General features: G+C 41.8%; 3 protein-coding genes across 4 annotated transcripts; 1 reads left to right on the top strand and 2 right to left on the bottom strand.

Moving 5' to 3' along the window:
* Positions 1-702: 702 nt before the first annotated feature.
* Positions 703-6,388, bottom strand: tbccd1 (TBCC domain containing 1). 2 transcript variants are annotated; one of them, XM_053234257.1, is made up of 8 exons: positions 5,971-6,388; positions 5,416-5,830; positions 4,807-5,138; positions 4,445-4,606; positions 3,874-4,240; positions 3,515-3,701; positions 2,838-3,341; positions 703-2,211 (listed from the first exon to the last, which is right to left on the bottom strand). In XM_053234257.1, the coding sequence occupies exons 3-8, from the start codon at positions 5,134-5,136 to the stop codon at positions 1,998-2,000; spliced, it is 1,764 nt and encodes a 587-aa protein (XP_053090232.1). In that variant the 5' UTR covers positions 5,137-5,138; positions 5,416-5,830; positions 5,971-6,388; the 3' UTR covers positions 703-1,997. The 2 variants fall into 2 exon arrangements, with proteins under 2 accessions (XP_053090232.1, XP_053090231.1); XM_053234256.1 differs by lacking the exon at positions 5,416-5,830.
* Positions 6,389-8,664: 2,276 nt separating this feature from the next.
* rab5b (RAB5B, member RAS oncogene family) lies at positions 8,665-15,483 on the top strand. The gene is made up of 6 exons (XM_026947224.3): positions 8,665-8,800; positions 10,368-10,652; positions 12,014-12,165; positions 12,334-12,456; positions 13,434-13,527; positions 13,795-15,483. The coding sequence occupies exons 2-6, from the start codon at positions 10,490-10,492 to the stop codon at positions 13,905-13,907; spliced, it is 645 nt and encodes a 214-aa protein (XP_026803025.1). The 5' UTR covers positions 8,665-8,800; positions 10,368-10,489; the 3' UTR covers positions 13,908-15,483.
* Positions 15,484-17,310: 1,827 nt separating this feature from the next.
* On the bottom strand, positions 17,311-24,239 carry dbr1 (debranching RNA lariats 1). The gene is made up of 9 exons (XM_026947201.3): positions 24,104-24,239; positions 23,509-23,846; positions 23,300-23,424; positions 21,938-22,018; positions 21,772-21,857; positions 20,532-20,756; positions 20,194-20,271; positions 19,897-20,042; positions 17,311-18,372 (listed from the first exon to the last, which is right to left on the bottom strand). Exons 2-9 carry the CDS (start codon positions 23,703-23,705, stop codon positions 17,595-17,597), a joined length of 1,716 nt encoding a protein of 571 aa, XP_026803002.1. The 5' UTR covers positions 23,706-23,846; positions 24,104-24,239; the 3' UTR covers positions 17,311-17,594.
* Positions 24,240-24,454: the final 215 nt, after the last annotated feature.

The following is a 24,454-nucleotide window of genomic DNA, read 5'->3' as shown; positions in this document are numbered from 1 at the left end:
ATTTAGGATTAGTTGGGTGGGGAGCACTTGATAATCGCTTTGTCATGACAGTGAGATCCAAAATTTGAGTCAGTGATTCTAGGCCTCTATTCAGGTTTTCCAGAAAAAGAGATTAGGGATTAAAGTATAATGGCAATAGTGCCCGAGCCACCCATTTGCTCCCCCTCCATTCTGTCCTGGCTGAAACACACTATCCTAGAATGCACCACAACACAAGTGGCCAACCAGGGAGCCAATGCCAAGACCACTGGCAAATGTGAAGAGCCCAAATATAATGGATTATTGCGTCCTACTGTTCTGAATGGCATCATTCTCCTGGCTCAGCTCTTTTTACTAGTTTAGCTAAAAGACAAAGTTTTAAAAATTAAAACTTCACTTCTGTTAAAACTACTAATTTAAATACTAATTTCTATTTATGTGAAAAGGATTTGGGTTTTAATAGCAATTCAAGATGAGAATTAGGACTTTGTGCTTGGTAACCTGAAATGTGGCCACTAATGAGGGCAACAGGACTTTAATGGTCATTCCTTTAACTTGTCATGTAGTAATGCATTTTTGAAGTAATAAGTGGGTAATTCAGATGCAAGCTATTCCTCTTCAGGATCTTGCTGATGTTCTTGGATGTAAGATTCAGCCTAATGCAATGTGTAATGAAGTAACTTTGCAACTTTGTCTTGAGGCATCCAGAGACAGACGCAGTCATTAACTTCCAACATATGCAAAGATAAAGCATCTTTTATTGGTAGTCAAACAAAATCTGTTCCCTTAATCTAAACATAATACCAAACTGTGCTCTCTTCTTAAAACACGTCCTCTGGATTTATTCATACACTTTATTCATAATGGAAAAAGAACCAAGATACAAAAGTGACAGACAAAAGTGCGTTCCTACAGACGTAGAAAAATGAATAAAAGAGAGTAATGTGGTATTGTTTGTTGGTTTGAACATACAGGTCATATAAATTAAATGTAATAATAAATTTAGAGCAACGCTTCTCAGTTTCCTTTTGTGGAGTTCTTCTGAACTATACATTTCAGTACTTTCCCTCTGGACTGTGAAATCAATGCTGAATGCTAAAAAAAACATTAAAATGTACAGTGCAGATGAACCCCAGAACTGAGAAACACTGATCTTAGAGGACACAATAAGTGGCACTTAGAGGGAACGCTATGAAGCTGGAAGTGCAACTAGGGTAAGGCTACAGCAGGAAAAAATACATTCACAGTCATACTGGCTGCCAAGTAGAGAACTTGGTACTCATGGATATCAAGCATTAAATAAGAGTGCTAAATTTGTTCTGGCTTAGATAAGCTTACTCTTAATTTAATCTTAGATCAGTGCTCTTATTTTATGAAAATGAATGCATACCAGCAAAAGGCGTGCATTTCCTTCAGCACATATATGTCAAACTGTAAACAAAAGGCAACTTCTGGGGCAATTATAAAAGTATACACTTTCAAATTGTACACATCAATGCAGGACTCTATTCTGCTTTATTCTTCCACACTACAATTCACAGAACAGAGAACAGTCCCTCATTCTTTTCTTATTTATTAATGCCACAGTAGCAAGGCAGTCATCCTCTCAGAGGTGATTACAACGCTTAAGTACCATAACTATAAAACTCGCATCTAATGGGAAAAAAAACTAAGAAGCAATGCCGCTTGCAGATTAACAGAATAATATATAATAATGAGACTTATTCTGCAGCATGTATCCAGCATATAATTCTCTATCAGTACAAGTAGTACACGGCATATACTGTATCTTATATTTTTAAGACAACCTGACTTTCAGCATCCCATTTCAAAATTATATCCTTAGTCCTGAGTCTGCTACACCAACTGCCAATCTTGGATCAGCTCTGGGTTGGGAAGACCTGTTCAGAGATCAGTGTTCAGAGATCAGTGCTCAGAGAAAAGCTTGTCTGCGCCAGCCAAGAGAAATGCTAAGCAGATGTAAACCACACCGAATAAAATAAGTGCATCAGTGTCTATTACAGTGTGTGTGCTGCGGAGACTGTGGGTGTGTGAGCTTTCGCATGCTGTAGAGGTCGTTCAGAGCTGTGGGTTGAGTTTGACTGGCATGTGGGGTTTGAAGGTGTGATGGTTGGAGGCAGTAGGCTGTCCAGCTCCTGTCTCTGTCCCGTCTCCAGGAGCCACTCATGAAACTTCTGCTCTACCAGAGCCTGGAACTGCCGCCGCTGCTCCCTGGAGGACGAGCGAAGGAATTAGAGCTCTAAAACAAACTGTTTGTGCTATAGTCAAATATGCATTCCAGTTGACCAGGGTGCCAATACATTTAAAGGTATTGTCAGTGATTTTGGCAGAAGTTAACTCAAAATTCAGAAACACTCATGAGTGTTTCCTCCAAGACAACACTCCAGATTATACACACAGACGTTTCCTAGCCTAGAATGCCTAAACAGTAGTGCAAGAGGTGGAAATATTTCAGTCGACGTATTATTTTAGAAAAAAATAATAACCTGGAACAATATTCAATCAGGAAAAGTAGAGAGACTTCCTTGTCCTGATTGGATATTGTTCCATTTTTTTTTTTTAAATGTCCAGAATTTCCCAGATCCTGGACTTTTATATCTAAGAAGGTATTTTATTGACAGCTGCCAGATTGTGAAGGGAACTTCACCAAATATTACAAAAGGTGTTCTGATGTAAAAATCAGTAACCCCACTTTTAACTATACCTGTAGCTGAGTGATGTTTATGGCTTTCTGAGTATCTAGCACTTGGCCATGACAGATTCTCATCTTACTGGCACAAAGAAAGAAATTACAGCCTGTGTGATCCTACTTTATACCATACAGTGAAATGGCTTACTTGTTAAGGTGCGCGTCCTTCACCATCTTCTGCCAGTCGTGCACCCTCTGCTGACGCTCCTCCAGGGCCTGCTGGTAGACTGACGGCAGTCCCCCTGGCACCTCACAGGTGTCACCCTCCATGAGGAATGGTACAACCATAGGGCAGAGCTGTGCAGGGGGCAGGATGCGGTAGCAGGCCGGGTCTGGTGAGGGACCATCTGGCGCATAAATCAGCGGCTGATCCCAGAGATTGGGCACGACTGCCAATCCCACACTGGCCATGTGGTCCTCCAGGCTGGGGTAGTGTGTGTGGAAAGGACCCAGGGTGAGGCTGGTGTTGCCAGGCAGTAGAAGCGGCCTAGTGGGAGTGAGAGCATGAATGGTGCAGCGGGTGGAGCCGCCCACTGCCAGGCGTCCGGCCACACACACAAGCCGAACGTTCTCGCAACTCTGCATGTGCACACTGGTCTCCACTGGGCCCAGTACCACGGTGCTGTCACGACATTTATCTAGCGTCACTGACCTGCAACATCAAAGTATGGCCTTTAAAGTAAGCAAGACTTTAAAGCAAGAGTTTACTTTTAGTATTATTTTTCAGAATAGTGTTTTTGGCATTTTGGTAATATTCCGATCAAATTCTCCAATCCTCTTCAGTAAGCCTACTGAGTCAACAGTACTTTTGCCCAAGACTCTTACCTAAGGGGTGAAAGTAGGTAGATAAAAGCCTCGCTGCAGCGGTGCAGTTTGACATTTGCACCAGCCAGCTTCTCAGAGTCTTTAGCCAGAGTCTGTTTGTAAACCTGGGACATCAGCACCACCCTGCTGCCTGGAGGGGCCATGTGCGTGTTCCTGGCTATCTTGGCTCTCTTCATAGCACCTTCCACTAAGGCAAAGAGAGTCCTGTAAGTGCTCTGTGTGCTTAATTAAAGATGTGTCAAGAATTTTCCTGAACACCCAGCAAGATATTGATGCACATTTAGAAAAAATTCTGATGTTAAATACACGGAGGGAACAAGGCTTAGCAGGAAATGCCACAATAGAAAAGCACTTTGCACCTTGCAGAGCCCAGGCCAGCTTCTTGCCCGAGCGCAGACAGGTGGACATGCCGAATGGGTTGAGTGTGAGCGCCTGGCGCAGCCAGCTCTGCAACTGCTGCAGTGAGTAGGAGCGGCTGAGTTTTGAGTATCCAGCCATGGACTGGAGCGGGGCGCGGCTCAGTAGCCGATGGAGGGGGTGGATAGTGCGTCCGCGGCTCACCGTGCCCTCCAGCAGCACACTGAGAGCCTGCAGGGCCTCGGCTGAGAGTTTACTGTCTCGCAGGGCCTGACCCGACCCGCTCAGCTCGCCTGGATCTGCCAGCAGCTCCAGCAGTTCAGCCAAGTGACTCTGCACGAAGGTGAGGTGTGCCTGGTCATCCCAATTCTGACCAAACAGGAAGCACAAACGATATGATATTACATGCTATAGTTACTGCTTTCTCTGTTAGTGACATCGACGACATTTTGATGGAACTCAACAGTTCTTGTGCATTAAACACAAATATGGCATTATATTAAAAACTCTGATGTCATGGAACATATAAAGATGGTATGAAAGACATGATTAGAAATGATGTCAGGTGTTGACCTTGTTTTGGGAGCTGATCTTGGCCTCCCTGTCAGAGGAGGATGACGGGGAGCGAGAGCGAGGACTCGGCCACTCTTCACCAATTAGAGAGGCACGCAAAGAGACGCGGTTCAGCTGCTGCAGGTAGAGAAACAGCAGGAACTGCAGCGTGTCCACAGACAGCTGTACATGAAAAGACATATCGAAATTAAATAGGTTACTCATATAAGGAAACCGAGAGAGGACTGTGCTTTGAAAAATCTGAAAAATCACTTTAGGGCATCAAATGAATGAAAGAAGATGCAATGAATTTCATGATCGTGAATGGTTATGATTATGAACAATTAGCTACCAATGATTAAAATCCTGTCTTTTTGTCACACCTTGTTGCGCTGGCGATCGAGATCACGAGGGTTCAGGCTCTGAGACAGAGCCTCTGCCCACTCGAGCTTCGCCTCAGCAGAGCGTGGCACCAGCAGGTCAAAGGTCTCAAAGTAGAGCCAGGCCAGCTCCTCGGGCAACTGCAGCTTGCCACAGGCAATGTGCCGCCACATATGCCAGCTGAGACGTGGGAAGCAGCCATCACGTGTGCGCACGTAACAGGCCATCTTGCGCAGGTAGTGCATGCTCAGCTTGCCTGGAGGAGCGGCCTGTAGAACCCCCAGGAGGAACGGCTCCAGACGAGGCCACACGCTTGCCGAGCAGGCCTCCATTTCTGTAGAAAAGAGATGAGAAGTGTTAAGAGTGGTCTGGAAGCCACCTGAGCCCATTCACAAAAATACAAGGGTTATAGACAAGTTAATGAAAGCTCAAGTTTAGGGCAGAAATGTTAAGAAGCAAATGATTTACAGTCTGTGATTACTATCTGGAAAACTTGAGTCTAATGAGGCCACAAGGTGTAGTAGCTTGCATATAATGAATTAACACTTTTTGACCATGTAGTACACAGTTATAGAAAGGATTTATTTATAATTGCACTATCCGTTAGCAACCAGATGAGGATGGGTTTCCTTTTGAGTCTGGTTCCTCTCAAGGTTTCTTCCTCATGTCGTCTCAGAGAGTTTTTCCTTTGCACCGTCACCTCCGGCTTGCTTATTAGGGATAAATTTATAAGTTTAAAACTTATATCCTGAATTTATATATTTCTATAAAGCTGCTTTGTGACAATGGCCATTGTTAAAAGCACTATACAAATAAAATTGAAATTATTATCTATGTTGTTGTTTTTAAACTGGAATCTTTACCATTGAAATAAAGAGAAGTTAAAAGTCCAACCTTTGACTTGTATCTAACAACAAAACTTAAAAATATGCTCATAAACTGGTTACACTAGTACATGCTAACTCATCTCTGCTAGCTAATTAGTGAATGGGCATCTTCAATGGGAGAACCGGGTTTCCATGGCAACTACAGCACGTGCAACGATTTTAACCGTTAAATATAGATTAGCAAACAAGATAACTAGCTTCTGTTAGTTAAATGGCTTGTAATATATTCATAAATAATACAACAGGTAAATATAAAGCTGACTAGACCAGGATTCTTACTTTCTGCATCCGGCCGTCCTCTGCTCTTCGGCGCTCACTTCCACTTCATAAGGAAAATAAACTGTGAGACTTTGCTAATCAGGTTTTTAAGCTAACAGTGAAATGGCGGACTTTAGTGTAACTAAGTGTGTATGCGGCATTGGCTAGTTGTACATTACACTCTCCCAACTGCGCTCCTCTTTATTTGGCGCCAGAAACTCTAACGCGCAGTGTTTCTTTATTTAATTATTATTTATTTTATACACAGTTTGACGTTTTTTCCCTCTTAATTTCCCTTTGAACTTTTACTTCATCCAAAAAATGTGCAGCAAACTACATTTTATACTCCAAATTTTCTCAAAGAACCCTCTTTCAAAATCTCTTTTCCGTTTGCTGTGCGGTTGCTGTAGAGAACACCTCAATAAACAACACACAACTTCCTGTTTGGATTTCAAAATAAAAGTCCTGTGGGTTTTTTTTTGTTTGTTTGTTTGTTTGTTTGTTTTTTTACCATAGGCTAGTCTCTAACACAGAATGGTTGGGAAAGGGAAAAAAAATAATAAAACACAACATCTAATGAGAGAAAGGTCAGAGGGGAATGGTTGGAGATTGGTTCGAACAGACAGGAAGTGTACACACTTCAATCTTTACAACCGTGGTGAACAGAAAAGCATAACATTTCAAACCTTGAGGCTGCAACAGCAGAAGACCACATCAGGTTTCACTCCTGTCAGCCCCAAACAAGAATCTGAGGCTACAGTTGACAGTGGACAGTTAAAGATTGTAAAAACATAGCCTGGTCTGTTGTGACATTCAGATGGTAGAGTCAGAATTTGGCAGCAGCAGCATGAATCCATGAACCTGCCTTGTGTCAACAGTCGAGGCTGGTAGAGGTGTGTAATGGTGCGGGGAATGTTTTCTTGGCACACTTTGGGCCCGTTAATACCAATCAATCCTGAGATACAAATGTTCCTGGCGAATGATTCTGCTCCCCGGACCTGCCTGATCCAGCCTGATGCCCTACTTCTGGTTGGAGTTCTCGTCAATTGGAAATCACTCACTGCTGCTGAGGATAGACCCATATGGACACCCTGAAGATACATGAGATTACTGAGGGTGGTACCACTTAGAAACCATGAAGAGGGCTTTGGACCATAATCCATATGAACCGTTTTGCTATGATGGCTTAGGACTGTAATTGCCACAAACAGTTTTGCACTCAAGTCTCCATCAGTGAACAGTGTATAATTTCAACAAAATAGACTTCATATGAAAACTGTAATGACTTTCCTTTTTACACAATTGCTCTATTTGTCCATGTAGTACACAGTTATAGAAGGGATTTATTTATAATTGCACTATCAGGTGTCACCCAGACGAGGATGGGTTCCCTTTTGAGTCTGGTTCCTCTCAAGGTTTCTTCCTCATATCATCTCAGGGAGTTTTTCCTTTGCACCGTCGCCTCTGGCTTGCTCTTTAGGGATAAATTCCTACATTTAAAATGTATATCCTGAATGTATTTATTTATGTAAAGCTGCTTTGTGACAATGTCCATTGTTAAAACACTATACAAATAAAATTGAATTGAAATTGAATTGTAATCATCACTTGAATGCCACAGTCTGTTTGAGTATTGCTGCTGACCGTGTGCATCTCTTCATGGCCACAATTTACCATCTTCTATTGGCTACTTCCACCTTGATAATGCACCATGTCACAAAGCAAAAGTCATCTCAAACTGGTTTCATGAACATGACAATGAGTTCAGTGTTCTTCAGTGGCCTTCCCAGTCACCGGATCTGAATCCAGTAGAACACCTTTGGGATGTGGTAGAACGGGAGATTCACAGAATGAAAGTGCACCTAAAAAATCTGCAGGAATGATCAATTATGTGATGTAATAATTTCAACATGGACCATAATCTTAAAGGACCTTGTGGAAGCCATGCCATGAAGAACTGAGGTTGTTCTTAGAGCAGAGTGGGATCCTACACATTATTAGTATTAGTGAAGGCTATGGTAACTCAAATAATCACTCTTTACAACCATGGTGAGCAGAAAAGTGTCCTGTTTTTCAGGGGAAAACTGTGTTCATAAACATGTTTAATTCATCTTCAATTTAAAAGGCTACAGCATTCATTAGAGTCTGTCTGGCACAAAAATATGGTTGTTTTACTTGATTTGGGCTTTTGTGTAGAAAGTTTGGGCATACACCTGCGACATGCTGCATTGAGAAAGGAAACTAGTGTTTTTCTTTATTTATTAAACAATAATATAAACAAGAGTAGATGTAAGATTTAAAAATCAGATAAAATATTGACAGAATAGTCCATGCATTTCAAACACACAATTCTTCTCAGACTGTTTCGTTCTATGTATACATGTTTGTGTAGTTTTGTCGCTGGGGCTGAAATTTACTATCACATCTATTTGTTGAAGAATATCAAATATTAGAATGTATTCATCTCAATCCAGAAAGGTTTTAAACATGAGACATAACCAAATAAAAATGAATAGTTTCAGGGTTAATACATTAAATCTACATCTTCAGTGGGTAATTTGATGAATTATTTAGTATGAAACCTCCTTAACCTTGCTAGTTTTACAATATCCAAATTACTCTGCCAAATAAGGAAGTGCAATAATGCCACTATAGTGCTGTACTATACAGAGGGATACTATAGGTCAGGTCTAGTTCCTCCAGCCCTTGGGTCATCGAGTCATTTCTGCGCATGCGCGACTTTCCCGGAAGTCCCGGCAGCCTAACCAGATGACAGATCAACAACCTGAAGAAACCTGGATCTAGGATAGTGACACACAGAGACGTGAGGAACGCACAGTAACTGTTCCAGGTAACGATGTGAACTGGTGTGTGTGTGAAATGAGCCATTTGGTCGGAAAGAGGTTGATCTTGGTAGGAAAAATCCGGGCATTTGTGCGAGCGGGCCGCTTTGTTTGTGTGGCCGGAGGGACGAGCTGCTCGCGCGTGTCCTGCTGGAAGCTCCTTACAGCTGGAACACAGCAGTGCACACTTCTGTCAAAGCAGAGCATGCTGCATGCTGCAGAGATAAATCATGTATCAAGTTGACGCATTGTGCTGTCAGATTTATATAAATATAGCATTAATCAGGTTGTGGAAAATGAGATCATGCATCAGAGCATCTGCATCTTCTGTCCTTGGATGCTAATAAGACGCATCAGGCTTCTCCAGATAGCTTCTGGTAACTCACATGGATCTCTTCACTTGTCATGGTTTCACTGAGATCAGTGATGGCTGAGCTTTGAGTTCACACATGTATTTGTGGAATGTGTCATAGGCTCTGTATCAGCCCCCTGTCCTGCACATTGTAATGTTTTCCCTGCTCTAACACACCCAAGGCTTTTTAATTAGCTGATTCATTGGATCAAGTGGGATGTGAGCAGGAGAAAACGATAAGTGAAGGACAAGGCAGTACTCCAGGACCAGCGTTGGGAACCTGTGGTGTTGCCAGAAGCTTCTGTTGTTGATCATTGCTGGAGCTTATTATTGGAGATACAGTAAATACTTAATTCACTGCCCTGCTTACAGGCTCATTTAACCCTTTCTTGCAGTACACCGGTGTTCTGAAATCGACTTATCAAACATTTTCAATCAGTATCAACAAATGAATTATTTTAGCGCTGCAAGTCTGTTATAAGATTAGGCAAGGCACTGTTGGGTTTCTGTATGTAGAGTATCATGGCTCTGTGTTTAGCTGCTGGTGAGCAGGGCGATGGGAAAGGGGAGGAGTGTGAATAATATTGGCACACGTTTTGATAGTAAAACACTGTATACAACTGCCACAATAAAATGATAACATTTAAAACTAGTAAGCTAGGTAAAAAAAGAGAAATACTTATGAAAGTCTGCAGATTCTTAAAGCCCTGAGTGTCTACTTTCATATGAGCCAGTAACCCCTACTGTGGAGTGTGACATCATAAATAAATTCAGTGCTGAACACGGGCAACCACAAAACAGTGGAAATTCCTTTTTTTTTTAAAAAAAAAAAAGGGTTAAGATGATCATTGGAAAAAATGACATGGACATGTCAACATCAGGATGTTAAGCAGTGTGGGCTTGAATAGTGTGTTACTAGGTGATGTGATTTCCTCCAAGGTCTTCCTTTCTCACATAGTGCATCTTAATATAGCTGTCAACCAAGTTTCATTTCTGTCAGCATGTATATTTGTTAGATCACAGGTTTTTTGTCCTTCTTTATCTCCTAACCAGCATTATTTTTCCTATCTTTCAAAGTAGCTTACTTCCAAATTATAAGGTATGATATTAAATTAAGTATAACATAAGTCTTTCATCCCTAGCACTGATGCTCACTACTTTCTCTCTCTCTCTCACTCTCTCTCTCTCTCTCTCTCTCTCTCTCTGTCTCTCTTTCATTTCAGGATCAGAGGCTGTAAGAAGACCCCAGAAGTAATCCGAGTCCAGTGTTTGGTTTGTTGTGTTTACTGAGGCTGCCTAGGAGGACCCCCATCCCACCCCACATCCCCACCACTCCTCCTCCACCATGAGCGCCCGTGGGAACGCCAGGACCAACGGGAACCTGCCCCAGACCAAGATCTGCCAGTTTAAGCTGGTGCTGCTGGGAGACATGGCAGTGGGCAAGTCCAGCCTGGTTCTGCGCTTTGTCAAGGGCCAGTTCGATGAGTTCCAGGAGACAACCATTGGAGGTGAGGAGCTGAGTGAGGTGCAACCATGCTGAAAATGGAAAACTGACATTTGTAAACAATGTACTGACAAATGTTGAGAAGTTTGAAATGTACTTTTATGTCTTACATATATTGTATTTCCATGTAAGAAAACCCATCTACAGTGCAGACAATTTTAAACAGATATTTGGGTGTACTTGTATTGACTATTTAAAGTGGAATTATAATAATACTTTATATTTTCTGTTTGCAATATTCTTTACTGGCACACAAAAACATTGGTAGAAATTGGGTTTGGTATGACTCAATTGTGTATGAGCATTAAATAAAAAATAAATTAAAAAAATGAGAGAATAGACGCAAAACAGAAAGACATTTGAAACGCCACATAAAATGTAAATAGCAGCAATGGAAGTGTAACATTGCTGTAATAACTGTAAACTGCTCCTTTTATAGTTGCCCAGTCAAATGACAGCAGCAGTCCAGTATAAATTGTGCAACATTTCTTTAGTGCATTACAAAAGAAGTGACAGGATGCAGCAGTGACTAATGCGCAGGAAAGAAAACATTTCTAATGCGGTGCATTTTGTTGATCAACATTCCCTATTGTCTGCCAGCAGGAAAGGGTTGAAATATGGCTAATCCACTCTGAGGCACTAGACTTTAGATTGTGATCAGCAGATTAAGAATGATCGGGAGTAAATCAAATGAACAGGCTTTGTTTTGTGTCATCCACCACCTGCAGTCCAGAGGGATGTGCTAATTTCCTGGTGGTGTTCAACCCCTTTGAAGCGTGTAGTTATTGTCTCTGATGTTCAGATGTTGTAGAGGCAGGAGCTACAACATGAAGCATTCTCCCCACACATTAGCTAAAGAATTGATCTAAATAACATGGCCAATGAGCATTCTCCATTTAAATTCCTTCTGAGTCCATAACTTGACTTAATAGTTCTGGACAGTGGCCCATACCAGACTTTAGACATTCTAATTCACATGCATCAAGAGTGGACCTTCATAGTCAAAGTGAACTTCCCTTTCTCCATTTTGGAATCTGGGGTAGTACAAATGAGTTATGATATCAGGGAAATCTTTTTTTTTTGTTTTTTGATTGCCTAAATTTGGTTATTCTCGTGCTGGAATTTCATTTGTCCTCTTTAGGTGGACATGAAATGGGTCTGGGATAAGTACTGACTTAACAGTCCTGAGACTGGATCTAATTTACTACTAGGTCTAGGCTAAACATGCCATACAAAGCCTATCAACCCTAAAGATAAGCAATAAAATGCAAATGTTTCACCAAAAGAGAGGATTTTTCTGTGATTGCATGAGCAATAAGGGTTGGTAGTGTAACTTCTTCCTTCCTCTCTGTGACCTTCCCCCAGCTGCTTTCTTGGCTCAGTCAGTTTGCTTGGATGACACCACGGTGAAGTTTGAGATTTGGGACACAGCCGGACAGGAACGCTACCACAGCCTGGCCCCTATGTACTACCGTGGAGCCCAAGCAGCCATTGTAGTGTTTGATATTACGAAACCGGTGGGTAGCAAAGCTGTATTTCTGGCTTTTGTAGAGCTTTGGTTAATATTATACAACCCTCACCAGTAGGACTGAAAATATAATGTGTAAAGCCCTACATCTTCACCTTACTACATGTTTATGCCTCAACTGATTACATTCCATTGCTTCCTGGTCTTGTCTTTATAGGAGACATTTGAGCGAGCGAAGGCCTGGGTGAAGGAACTCCAGAGGCAGGCAAGTCCCAACATCGTCATTGCACTGGCAGGAAACAAGTCCGACCTTGCTGACAAGAGACTGGTGGAGTACGAGGTGATTTTCCACAACACTCTATCTGTGCTTACAGAGGTTGGTTAGCGAGCAACACCTGAAAGGTCAAACTGCTAACTTTGCTAGTAAAAGCTGATAAGGCTATTTGTTTATTAGACCAGGAAGGCATGGGTTCAGAGGAGGATTATTGGATTCCAAAGGTTATGGCATGTGTCATTAGTCACAGTTGACTTTTGAGATGATACATGAAGATCATTCAGGGTAACGAGTTGTGGATTAAAGTATTGAAATTCAACACTTCATGCGAAATACATATGCTCCAACAGGATTTCTTAAATAAAATTTAAAAAGTGGCACTCCAGATTTCTCATTACCATAATTATCAAAATTCCTGAGCAAGTTATAGCTTATGGATATGACGGCTTTACAGATGGAATAAACCTCTGAAGTCAATTTCAAGAGCTTTTTATATAGCAAATTATAGCAGGGTGCAGTAAGCAGTTGTTGGTGAACTAACAGCAGTAACAGATGTACCTTAGTGTATTTACAGTCTGATTTTATTAGTAAAGGGCTAGCGTGGATGCTGGTACTCATTCCAACCAAGCAGGAACCTTCACCTGATTCCACCTGTTTAATCAGTGGATATTGGCCTTCAATCAACTCTGAAGTAGAGCTCTTTTTTTATTGGAATAAAAAACCTGCAAACTCACCGGCTCTTTGCTGATTAGATTAGATCGGACCCTGCTGATTTAGAATTATTCAACTCGATGCATCTGCAAAATTGGCCAGATTTTGTGACACTTGAAAGTAATCATGCACATGAATAGTGCCGTATTGTATCATTAAATTATTATTTTTTTTTGTGATATTGCCATTATAAGTGTATGGCCAGGTGAATTGGCCAAGACCTTGGCAAGCCAACCTACACACAGATATCATGGTGGGTTTAGGTGTATTTTTGGAGATTATATGGCAGGAGAGAATGCTACTTAAACATCATGTTCATGGTCCTGTTACAGGAGGCTCAGACGTACGCTGAAGACACAGGCTTATTGTTCATGGAGACCTCTGCCAAGACTGCTATGAACGTGAATGAGTTATTCCTGGCCATTGGTGAGCCTCCACGTTCCTTTGTCCCAAACACTAAGACAGATTTTATTTTACCGTGTAGTCAACTGCATTTGGTTATGAAAGGAATACAAAGCTAAAATGAAGTGGCAAAGTACTTATTAGTAAATGCATGCCTTTAAAAACGATCTCATTAATATGATGGTTAATAAAAGAAAAGTCTGTTTTAACAATGATTACTCTAAAATTGGCCTTTTTAGGTTTTCAGTTCTTTAACACTGGAAATTAAACTATATCATTTGCCACTTGCAGCAAAGAAGATGCCGAAAACAGATACTCAGAACCCGACGCATGCCGCCCGGCACAGGGGAGTCAACCTGCAGGACCCAGACGCCCAGTCCAGCCGAAGCTGCTGTGGGAACTAAACATCTCTCTGTCCACCATCTATATCAACAAGGGAGACCACTGACGCCCTTTCCCCTCGTTCCCCACCCTCCACCCTTTCACCTCCAAGACTGACACGGAGAGAGAGATAAAGAAAGAGAGAGAGAGAGAGAGTGTGTGTGTGTGTGTGTGTGTGTGTGAGTGTGAGAGAGAGAGAGCAAAAGAGTGAGAGAGCGACAGAAAAGAAATGAAAAAAGGAGAGGTTTGGATCTCTCACTGACACTGGAAAGCGATTTCTAAAAAGTGGTGTGGTGTGAAGTGCAGGATTGGTGAGAACACTTACTGTAGACTAAAGGACTCTATATATGGCACTTAATGGTGGATGTCTGTTCCTGTTTATTTTGCCAACACTTATTTTTGCCTACACAAGCAGTTGGGAATGGCAGAGCTTAGAGGAGAACAAGAAAGGGAGTAAAACTATCCTCTAATGGCTTCTCAGCACTAAGAAGAAACACAGCACCTTAATCTTGCCCTGTTCATCATACAACAGCAAAGCACCCCAATGAAATTAGATGGAAATGATTGTGATTGGTCATCATCAGCCCTGGACACTTTCTCCTGCATGTATGTAGACTTTACCTTCTTCTACAGCTGTAAAATACTGGACAGGAAATGTCTTCCCTTCCCCCTTCCCTCTTCTTATGTGCTCTCCAGTCATCTGTTCATAACTGCTTTGTGATTCCTCCTCTGTTGGAAACTACTGATTCAATCGTCTGTAATGTACTAGTGTTAGTAACATAAATATATGATTGGTAGCAATCCTACGTGAAAAAATTATCCGGTCTTGCTCCTAGACATCTCTGAACTCAGAGGTCACACAGATCCCGTTTTCTTCTTGTGCTCTTTATCTTGAAGCAACAACAAAAAAAAGCACCTGCAGTCAATCTCTTTTAATGCGGACAAAACAAAAAAAAAATCTGACACTGCACAGAGGGAAATGTGGTTGAATAATAAAAAAAAAAAAGAAAGGTTGGAGAAAAAAAAACAGAAGTGCCTACTCTCCGTGTTCTTTGTTTTGGGCCCGCTTGGGATGCTTTGAGTTGGCAGATGTATGGTAGAACCTTGAGTCCTTGAGGGTTTCAAGCCAGTCTCTGTTAATGTTCTAGCTCTTAACGTACCCAAAGCACCTAAACAGTGTTCTACACAGTGTGATTCATTCTTCTGAGTGTGTTTAGAGCAGGAACAGAGCAAAAACTGACTAGCTTGAGACCCTCTGGCCTGAAGTACACCAATAACTTGCAACACATTACTGTTTGTTTAAAAAGAAAGATTCTTTTTATTGTCTTGTTTTATGGATGCTGTTTGTTGTTGGTTTTTGTGTACAAAAATCTAGTAATTCTATTGAGTTTATTTAAAATTAGTTTTAGTCTGTAATTTTATGGGTTGCCAATCCAATTTTACTGTCATTTAAGGAATGATGAAGAATCATCTACATGGATTGAAGTCATTTGTCACGTCTCTTACAATCCAGTTTTTTTGTGTGTGATAGATTTGATCTCCTGTTAACACTTGTGTGAACTGGAAAGTCAAATAAAGCCGTGCTTTCTGCGAAGAAAAGAGCGTTTCCGGTCTGTTTCTTGGTCTGCCTGTGAACGGACTCACAACTCGGCAAAGTGGATCGAGTGTAGAGAACAACAAACGAAAAACCAGTGAACACTGTATAATGATTTGATACTGTTGTTTATTCTGCTGCTCGCATTAGGGGTCGCCACAGCAGATCATTGGTCCGCAATGATTTGGCACAGTTTTTATGCTGGATGCCCTTCCTGACGCAACCCTCCCTAATTTTAGCCGGGCCTGGGACCAGCACTGGGAGTGCACTGTTTTGTGCAACCCCAGTGGCTGGGTTTGGGTCCCTGGCCAGGAATCAAACCCCAGCCACCACCGCAGCTTAACCACTAGTCCTCCAGGGACCCCTATAAAATAATTTGATACTAGTTTGCATAATTTCAATTGGAAAAGGTCCCATCTAGCACGAAGTAGCATTCACTGATTTGTCCCTCAAAGCTTCTGTGTAGATTAGTGCATGTAGATTGGAGATTATCCAAAAAAAACTTTAAGTAACTCCAGATAGTTTAGCAATAGAGATTATTTGCAGATGTCACATTTAGTGTGTTATACTAGCAAGCACATTTAGGGGTAACTGATTTGTGTGCTACGCTTGTGATACACTATATGGACACCTGACCATCACACCCATATGTGAGTCTTCCCCAAACCTGTTGCCACAAAGTTGGAAGGACACAATTTCCCTTCACTGCAACTAAGTGGTCCAAACATGTTTCTATATGACAATGCCCCTGTGCACAAAGCGAGCTCCATGAAGACATGGTGTGTTGAGGTTGGAGTGGAGGAACTCAAGTGTCCTGCACAGAGCCCTGACCTCAACCCCACTGAACACCTTTGGGATGAACTGGAACACCGACTGCACCCCAGACCTCCTCATTCAACATCAGTGTCTGATCTCACTAATGCTCTTGTGACTGAATGATCACAAATCCCCACTGCCACGCTCCAAAATCTAGTGGAAAGCCTTTCCAGAAGAGTGAGGGTTATTATAACAGCGAAGGGGAACAAAATCTCAAATGGGATGTTCAAAAAGCACACATAGGTGTGATGGTTAGGTGTCCACAACCTTTTGCCCATACAGCGTTGTTCTGCCTTCATGAAGGTGGATAATTCAATAGACAACCCTTTTATTTTTCATTAAAGGCAACCTGAAATGTTTAATTTCAAGAGACATACAGGACACTGGACAGTTGAAGACTGGAAAAAGACCAGGCCATGTTTTTCATCTTCAACTGTCCAGTTTCTCACCTCAAGGTTTGCATGTTGTGTTCTGAGATGCTTTTCTTTCATTACCATAGCCTTCCTGTCAGCTTGAATCAGTCTGGCCATTTTCCTCTGACCTCTCAAGGCCTTTCCACCATCAGAACTGCTGCTTAGTTGATGTTTTTTGTTTTTTTTTGCACCATTCTGTCAATTCTAGACTGCTGTGTATGAAAATCCCAGGAGATCAGCAGTTTCTGAAATACTCAAACCTGTCCATCCGGCACCAACAACCATGCCGCAAGTAAAGTTCCTGAGATCACATTTTGTCACCGTGCTGGTGTTTGACTGAAGCTCGTGACCGGTATCAGCATTTTTTGCAACATGATTGGCTGGTTGGATAAGTGCATGTTCAGATATTCCTGTTAAAGTGAATGGTTAGTGTATTTTAAACATATTGTGAACTTAGGGTTAAGACTAAATGGAAGATAGAATCTTATAATCCTACTTAAGGTCATGATATGATGTCCTGAATGCTACAATGTCAGTGGAAGCTCACATCCTGTCTAAAAAGGAAAGCTGCAAACCTGACTGATAAAGAAGGACACAAATTAGTTATAATTAAATGTTTATCATGAATAATAAACACATCACAGTGACACTGAGAATATCATACAAGTGTATCACAATGATAGCATGTAAGAAACAAAAAATATCCCATAATAATGGTAGCTTTGTTCTCTAAAACCCATTTTTATCAACAATCCATTAATGTTTAAAGAAATGTACTTAATTGAACAAACGTATCATTAAAAAAAAACATTAAAAAGCTCTCTTAGGTAAACAAAAAATTAATTTGCATCAGTCCATAAATTTCCATCATTTCACTCACTCTTTTTCTAACTCTCCTCATTGTCAGCTGCTGTGTAGATGGTCTGGTTGCGCCGTTTGATCCTGGGGGTGCTGCCTGTGGGGTTGAACGATCCCTTGGTTTCTCCACTAGGGCGCTTGGGCACTCTGGCTGGTGGTGTGGCCCCCTCTTCCTCTGAGCTCGTCTGGGAGAAACAGCTTGAGAATGCTGTAGAAGGTGGAGGAAGTCTAAGAGGCAAATCCGAGGGCTCATCTATCTCTGATGCCGTGCGAGGAGGTGGTAAGACGAGCCTGCCCACGGCCTCTCGCTGGGGGCTGCTGTCCCTATCACTGTCCTGCGCTCCTACTGGAGCCTCGGGAACCACTGCATCTGTCCCAGTCATCTTTACCTCTCCTCCATCCTTCTCCTCCTCCTCTTCCTCCTCCCACTCATCCTCAATGGTGATCTCATCAGGGTTGTAGGAATTGGAGAGCATCGAGGTGTCAGTGGGGTACTCGCTGGGTTCGTCTACGCTACCTGAGCTCCGGTTGTCCTCGTCCTCCTCTTCTTCATTTGCTCCTTCCTCTCTCCAGGATGTAGAGTTCTGTGTGCTCTGGCCTGCCAGAGCATAGATGTCGACGAGACCGAGGGTGGCACAAAACTCTGTGGTCTGGGGGTTGGTGCAGTAGGCTGGGGGGGCATGGGGCTGAGGCCGAGAGGGGTCATAAGCGGGTACTGTTGGACTGAAGTTTTCAGGGATGCAGAGCTCACCATTTAAAGCACTCACTATCTCCATCATGGCTTCCTCTGATGCACTGTAGTCCCAACTAAAGGAAAAGCACAATGAGGTCAACTGAAGACAGACTTTGACATATACTAAGACTAGAGTCAGGTGAGTGAAATATCTATACATGCTTGAAGAACAGGATTTGGTTTGTACTAGGGATGTGCTTTATGCCTATAACTATAAAGGTTAAACAGATATTTGGTTAACCAGTGGTGTTACACGGGTTTGTGTGTTTGACAGAAATAATGAACAGAAATATTAAATCCATGGCAAAGCTGTAGCCCTACTGTAACAGGACACACTAACACCTACTCAAATTCTAACTTCACTAAAGTTTAAACACAGAAATTAATGCTCGATGCGAGAGCATGTATAAAAAGGACTTAATCCGCAAACCCAAGATAGCCCATGTAATTTGTGCCATGTGGCGGCAGGGGTGTGGTCAAGCGCTGGTCTGTGAATGGAGGCCGGAGTCAGGAGCATGAGTGAACCTGCACCTGTGGCTGACTGACTAATGAAGGGTCTGTGTTTCAGTGAGCGGTGGCGAGGAGATAAAAAGAGAGAAACGAGAGCCATATGAGAGAGAGCTGAGCTGAACTGTACTGTACTGTACTGTGTGTTTATGTTGGTGTGTCTCGGGGAGAGACCATAGGACAGAAAGTGCTGAAAAGCATGGCCAGGAAGAAAAGTGAAAATAAAAACCCTTTTAAGTTGTCCCAAGCCTGTGTCCCGCTTCCTCATTCCCATACAAACACAGGAATATCACACTGGTGCGGAAACTCGGAAGCTTGAGGAAGATATGTTGCCATGGAGACCTTGGCTCTCATCCAAACCTTCGCCGGCATCCACCAGACTCTATACAGAGCCCTCGTTAGTCAGTCATCCACAGGTGTGGGCCCAGACCTACCACTCACGTTCCCGACTCCGCCCTTCATTCCACAAACTGCCGCTCGATCACGCCCCCTCCACCACATACACACTGTAGTTTTTAGATGTACTAAACATTACTGAACACGTATTCTCTCTCTTCACATCTGACCACTCGCTCCTGCCTGCAGGACACTAACTACCACCTGCTCCTGAGAATTTGTGTTAGTCCACCTCTACCTTGGCAGTGCTGCACTCTGCATCAAAATATTACCAGACATTGCATTTCTATTTCATATTTTCTCACTGACTGATGATGATATGGGGAAGTAACAAGAATTGATATCATATAGATGCCATCATGAACAAAATCTACTGTATCATAAGCGAGTCCTCAAAATGGACGACGGGTTTAAGGGCACAATATGATGGTTATTGCAATATCTGTCTTAGTGATACTAATTTCACAGAAGAAAGATATATATATATATATATATATATATATATAAATAAAATGTATGTATATTCTGTGAGCACTCAAAGTTTTCTCGGGTTTTTTTTTTCCCTTCATAAATGAGCCAAGAAAGAAAAATTTTGGTCAAATGAATGAGAATCACCAGTTTTAATAAACAGCAAAGGATATTGTAGTCACAGTGTGTAGCAACACTGGGTCGTGCAATGTGTAGTAATGTTTTACCGACTGTGAAGGCCGTTATTCTCTGGGGGGTGCCAGATGTTCGGTGAAGGTTTCTGAAGGCGGGTGGTGGCTTTCAAGATGGCTAACCACTCTGGATCATACTCCAGCTTTTCAGAGGAGCCAGGTCTGTCTGCTATCTCCACTACCTATAACGTTAAGACATATTTATTATAACGGCTCACCTTATCAGTGCTAACCATGTGTTCTTGGCGTATAATTCACTCCAAAACAGCATTTAGTACAATACTTCACAATTCCTTGTACTAGAGAGCCAGTATTACTGCATCAGCATGTTACCTGAAGGAAGTCTCTATGAGGAAGACACTTGTCCAGAGAGAGGAACTTGGTAGTCTTAGGAGCTGCATTACCCCTGGCCTATGTACACAGAGATAAAGTCAATACTAGTTATAGAAGAAAGAAGAAGAAAGAGTTTATTTGCTTTCTTCACATATCCCAGCTTGTTAGAAAGCTTGTGTCAGAGTGCAGGGTCAGTCATGATAAGGCGTAGGGTTACAGGCCTTGCTCAAGTGCCCAACAGTGCAAGTGCTGGAGCTTGAACCCCTGACCTTCTGATCAATAACCCAGAGTCTTTAACCACTGAGTCACCACTGCCACTTATAATAATGAATTAGTACCTCGTGCTGCATCATGGCAGCGAATTTGACATGTAGATGTGCAGAGAACCAGTAGCCGGGCTGCAGGTGATTGAGGAGCTCAGCAGCAGCTGGACTGCCCAGCGTGCCCGACTCCACCTCATCACGCAGGAACTTCTTCTTCCTCAACAGCTGCTCTGTGCTCCCGTAGTGGTAGATGCCTCGCGGCCAGTCGTGTGTCATGAACACATCAATGGGCATGCGGATCTGGCATGCAAACGAGAAAAAAAAAAAAAAAAAAAAAAAACACTTTCAGATTTTCCATCATTATAAAAATCAAGAAATAAATTAAACAAAACCACCTACAAGAAGCAGCTACTGTATGTGCTGCGTTCACATTAGCAGTCACTGATCTCTCCTCTAGGATGGCTCTTGAGGACTGCTAGTTTGTGTCTGTAGAGACGACTAGCAAAAATTCCTATGATATATAGACATCACCATGTTGCATGTGCTTTGAATACATTTTTGGCATTGTTGCTAGTTCTGTGGTTTACAAAAATAGTTCACATGGAATAATGATTATATACAATTCTGAAAGTTAGGAGGAAAATTTAACCCTATAAACCTTAAGTGAATTTTGATCAACAAAAACACATGCACTGCAAACAAGAATTAAAAAAAAGTACAACTTTCTCTTTCACTATTCTGTAGCTGAGTTAAAAGTGAGGTTTAAATACAAACTAAAAGTTCAGGCAACTAGGATTTTACTGAAGCTAGTCACTGAGATTTGTTCCTTAACCATGTCATGAATAATGTAGAAAAAATATCGACAAAACATCTTAATTCGGCATGTGGATTGGCTTGAACACAAGAATCACAGCTCAGAGCTGCCAATTCCAGAAGAAATCAAGGACGAAAAGCGATGTCTTAAACCACCATCATTCTGCAGGAGAGTGTGTGAGCTGACTGATTGTCTTTGTTTTTAAATGAACTACACATCATGTAGCTTATTTAAACATGCTGGAGCTTGTACTAGTGTGCAGATGTAGTTTGATAGACAGTCTTATTCTGTAAATTGCTCTGAATAAGAGTGTCTGTAAATATAAACATACTCTAGTAACAAGCCTGTGATGTCTTAATACTGTGTGATAACTTTGGGCATCATCTATTTTGAGTCCCAGACTGAATTGTGCTTGTGTAGGATTTGTGGATTACAGAATCTGTACTAACTTTGGATCAAAAGCTTCCTTATAATTCCCTTACCCTTAGTCAGATGTGTTACCTGTTTAAGCTTAAAGACGTCGCTGTTTCTAATGTGGTAGACACTGCGCAGGGTTTCTTGGTTGTATGGTGGAAACTCATAGTGCCCTGTAAACAGACAGAGATTTAAGAGTTAACACCTTAGTTGTGGGTTTGGTAAGTTTGGATAGCTGGAATATTTGCTTTACCTTTTCTGTAATCGTGTGTTTTAAAAATTCCAGAAAGGCCACCGATCCGTACACCTCTGTAGCGAACGACGCCAGCATAACCTGCAGTGACAGACGAGTAAAACAGTGTCATTTAACTCTTTTTACCAGGAATGGAATTTCCACTGTTTTGTGGTTGCCCGTGTTCAGCACTGAATTTATTTATGATGTCACACTCCACAGTAGGGGTTAATGGCCGATATGAAAGTAGACACTCAGGGCTTTTAGAATTTGCAGTCTTTCATGGGTATTTCTCTTTTTTTATTACCTAGCTTACTAAGTTTAAATCTTATTTTATTGTGGCAGTTGTATACAGTGTTTTACTATCAAAACACCTTTAATTGTGCTGCCTGTTTTATCTCTGTACCAATGTTTTTGTTGAGAGATGTGATTTATTTGCCCAGCAGGGGGCTCACACTCCTCCCCTTTCCCATCGCCCTGCTCACCATCAGCTAAACACAGAGTCACGATACTCTAGACACAGAAACCCAACAGCATCCTGACTAACCTTATAACAGACCTGTGGCAGTAATGTAATTCATTTGTTTATACTGATTGAAAACATCCGATAAGTCGATTTCCATTCCACCATGATTCCACCGGCGGAATGGAACACCAGTGTACTGAGAGAAAGCGTTAAAACTTGAACTGCTGCTGTATAATCATAATCAGACTCTGATGCTCATTTAAAAAAAAAAAAATAAAAAAATCTTTTTAACACACTTGGTACTCGGCTTGTGTGACACTAATTTTTACCTGCTTGTGATTCAGCATTAAAAAAACCAAAACAAAACACAATAAACGATTTAATGTCCGGAGCCGAATGTGAGTGATAACTGGTGCTAGTGTTAAAGCATGGAGCTCCTATGCAAAATGTATAAAAGCTGGCAGATCTGGTAATATAATATAAATGGAGCGGTGTAATATCATGTACAGACGATTGTTATATTGCACTTCGTATTTCTGCTGTGGAGGAGTAATGATTTATAATCCCACTATAAGAAGGATTTCCTTTTGAGTCTGGTTCCTCTCAAACTTTTCATCCTCATGACTTTTCAGGGAGTTTTTCCTTGCCACCGTCACCTCTTTCTTGGGGATCTAAATCTACATCTGTAAAGCTTTGTGATAATATCTATTGTTAAAAATGCTACACAAATAACGTACAATGAATTGAAATACTCAAAAAGAGCAATACATTAGAGGTTTCTGAGCCTGCTTGAAAGGATTTATACTTCTCCCTCAAAATTCCATGTCTTCTAGTCAACTAGGAGCATAGATAAGAAGCACACACACACACACACACACACACACACAAACACAAACACATTACCCGATATATCTTACCCAAATAGTATATATTCGGGGCCACCCAGCCTCCATAGGGAAGCTCTTGCAGATGGTTAGAAGCCTCATGGTTGCCACCGATGAAGATGGTCAGGACAGGCGCTTTCTTCTCCCCTGAATAGTACCTTCCACAAGCCAGTGCACAAGACATCAGAAACAAATCAACAACGAAAAGAAAATTTGTTCGACATAATTGTGAGGTTGCTTACTTGTAAAAGGTCTGCATGTGCCTGTACTTGGGTGGCACTGCCATGCACTTCAGGTCTCCTTCATTTCTCACAGCCTGGAAATCCCCACAGCACAGCAGCACGTCCACCTTAATGCCTTCCTTACGCTCGAGGTAGCCAATGGTCTCGTAGATCTTGTCCAGCTCGCCATGGCAGCAGCCTTCCACTGCTATTTTCATATCTGTTTGCTTGTGTTTGTTTGTTTGTTTGTTTGTTTTGCCTGACGAAGTGGAAGCAACCAGGTAAGATCAGCAGAAGATCCTCTTAGATCTTTGGTCTCAGTGCCATTAGCATCCCGCCCAAACACTACACCCTTACACCTGTGGAACAAATGAACACTAGTTTAGTCTACACCCTAAGTAGTGCACTATAAATCCAACAGGAGGATATTTGGAATTCGGCTAATGTTACTATCCATCAGGCGGCTAACGACACACTACCAGAGCAAGCATGCTAGTTAGCTCACTAGCCGTTATATCCTCATTAAACAAACACACGCACGCTGTGTATTGTGTTCACTGCCACAGCACTGTGACTAGCACTGCGTTTTAAAATCAAGAACTTTATCTTTACATACCTGTGTGTAGCACGCTACGTCACAGCAATTTTGTTAAAGCAGCAGTTAGCGTAGGAACTGAGCTGTCTTTCGCCGTGCGCAATGCGCATGCGCGACCGGTTCATTCGTTTCTTTAGGTATATGCATTTTTGTAACAAAGCCGCACTTTCCATTATAGATGTTAAAGGAACTCTTATAAGCTTTTAAACTTACTACGATTACTAGGAATAATTTTACAAGTTTATAAAATGTAACCTTTCAAAAAAACAATGCCATGTACTTGTTTTAAAAAGTGTACATAACACAATTTTATTCATATGGGAACATAAATAAGTCCAACACTGCTACTACTACTACTACTGCTACTACTAA

Source organism: Pangasianodon hypophthalmus, chromosome 5 (genome assembly GCF_027358585.1).
Source record: "Pangasianodon hypophthalmus isolate fPanHyp1 chromosome 5, fPanHyp1.pri, whole genome shotgun sequence".
Classification (NCBI taxonomy): domain Eukaryota; kingdom Metazoa; phylum Chordata; class Actinopteri; order Siluriformes; family Pangasiidae; genus Pangasianodon; species Pangasianodon hypophthalmus.
The sequence above is the reverse complement of the archived record's forward strand: the minus strand, read 5'-3'. Positions and strand labels throughout refer to the sequence as shown.

Bases quoted from the DNA above. Each gene is read 5' to 3' on its own strand.
- dbr1 (XM_026947201.3), bottom strand. From the start codon at position 23,705: ATGAAAATAGCAGTGGAAGGCTGCTGCCATGGCGAGCTGGACAAGATC. The intron at 22,019-23,299 runs GTAAGATATATC...CTGTCACTGCAG, and splicing joins CCCGAATATATACTATTTGG to GTTATGCTGGCGTCGTTCGC. The intron at 21,858-21,937 runs GTAAAGCAAATA...GTCTGTTTACAG, and splicing joins AACACACGATTACAGAAAAG to GGCACTATGAGTTTCCACCA.
- rab5b (XM_026947224.3), top strand. From the start codon at position 10,490: ATGAGCGCCCGTGGGAACGCCAGGACCAACGGGAACCTGCCCCAGACC. The intron at 12,457-13,433 runs GTGATTTTCCAC...GTCCTGTTACAG, and splicing joins AGAGACTGGTGGAGTACGAG to GAGGCTCAGACGTACGCTGA. The intron at 13,528-13,794 runs GTGAGCCTCCAC...TGCCACTTGCAG, and splicing joins TGAGTTATTCCTGGCCATTG to CAAAGAAGATGCCGAAAACA.
- tbccd1 (XM_053234257.1), bottom strand. From the start codon at position 5,136: ATGGAGGCCTGCTCGGCAAGCGTGTGGCCTCGTCTGGAGCCGTTCCTC. The intron at 3,702-3,873 runs GTGCAAAGTGCT...TCTTTGCCTTAG, and splicing joins GCTGGCCTGGGCTCTGCAAG to TGGAAGGTGCTATGAAGAGA. The intron at 2,212-2,837 runs GTAAGCCATTTC...CTCGTCCTCCAG, and splicing joins AAGGACGCGCACCTTAACAA to GGAGCAGCGGCGGCAGTTCC.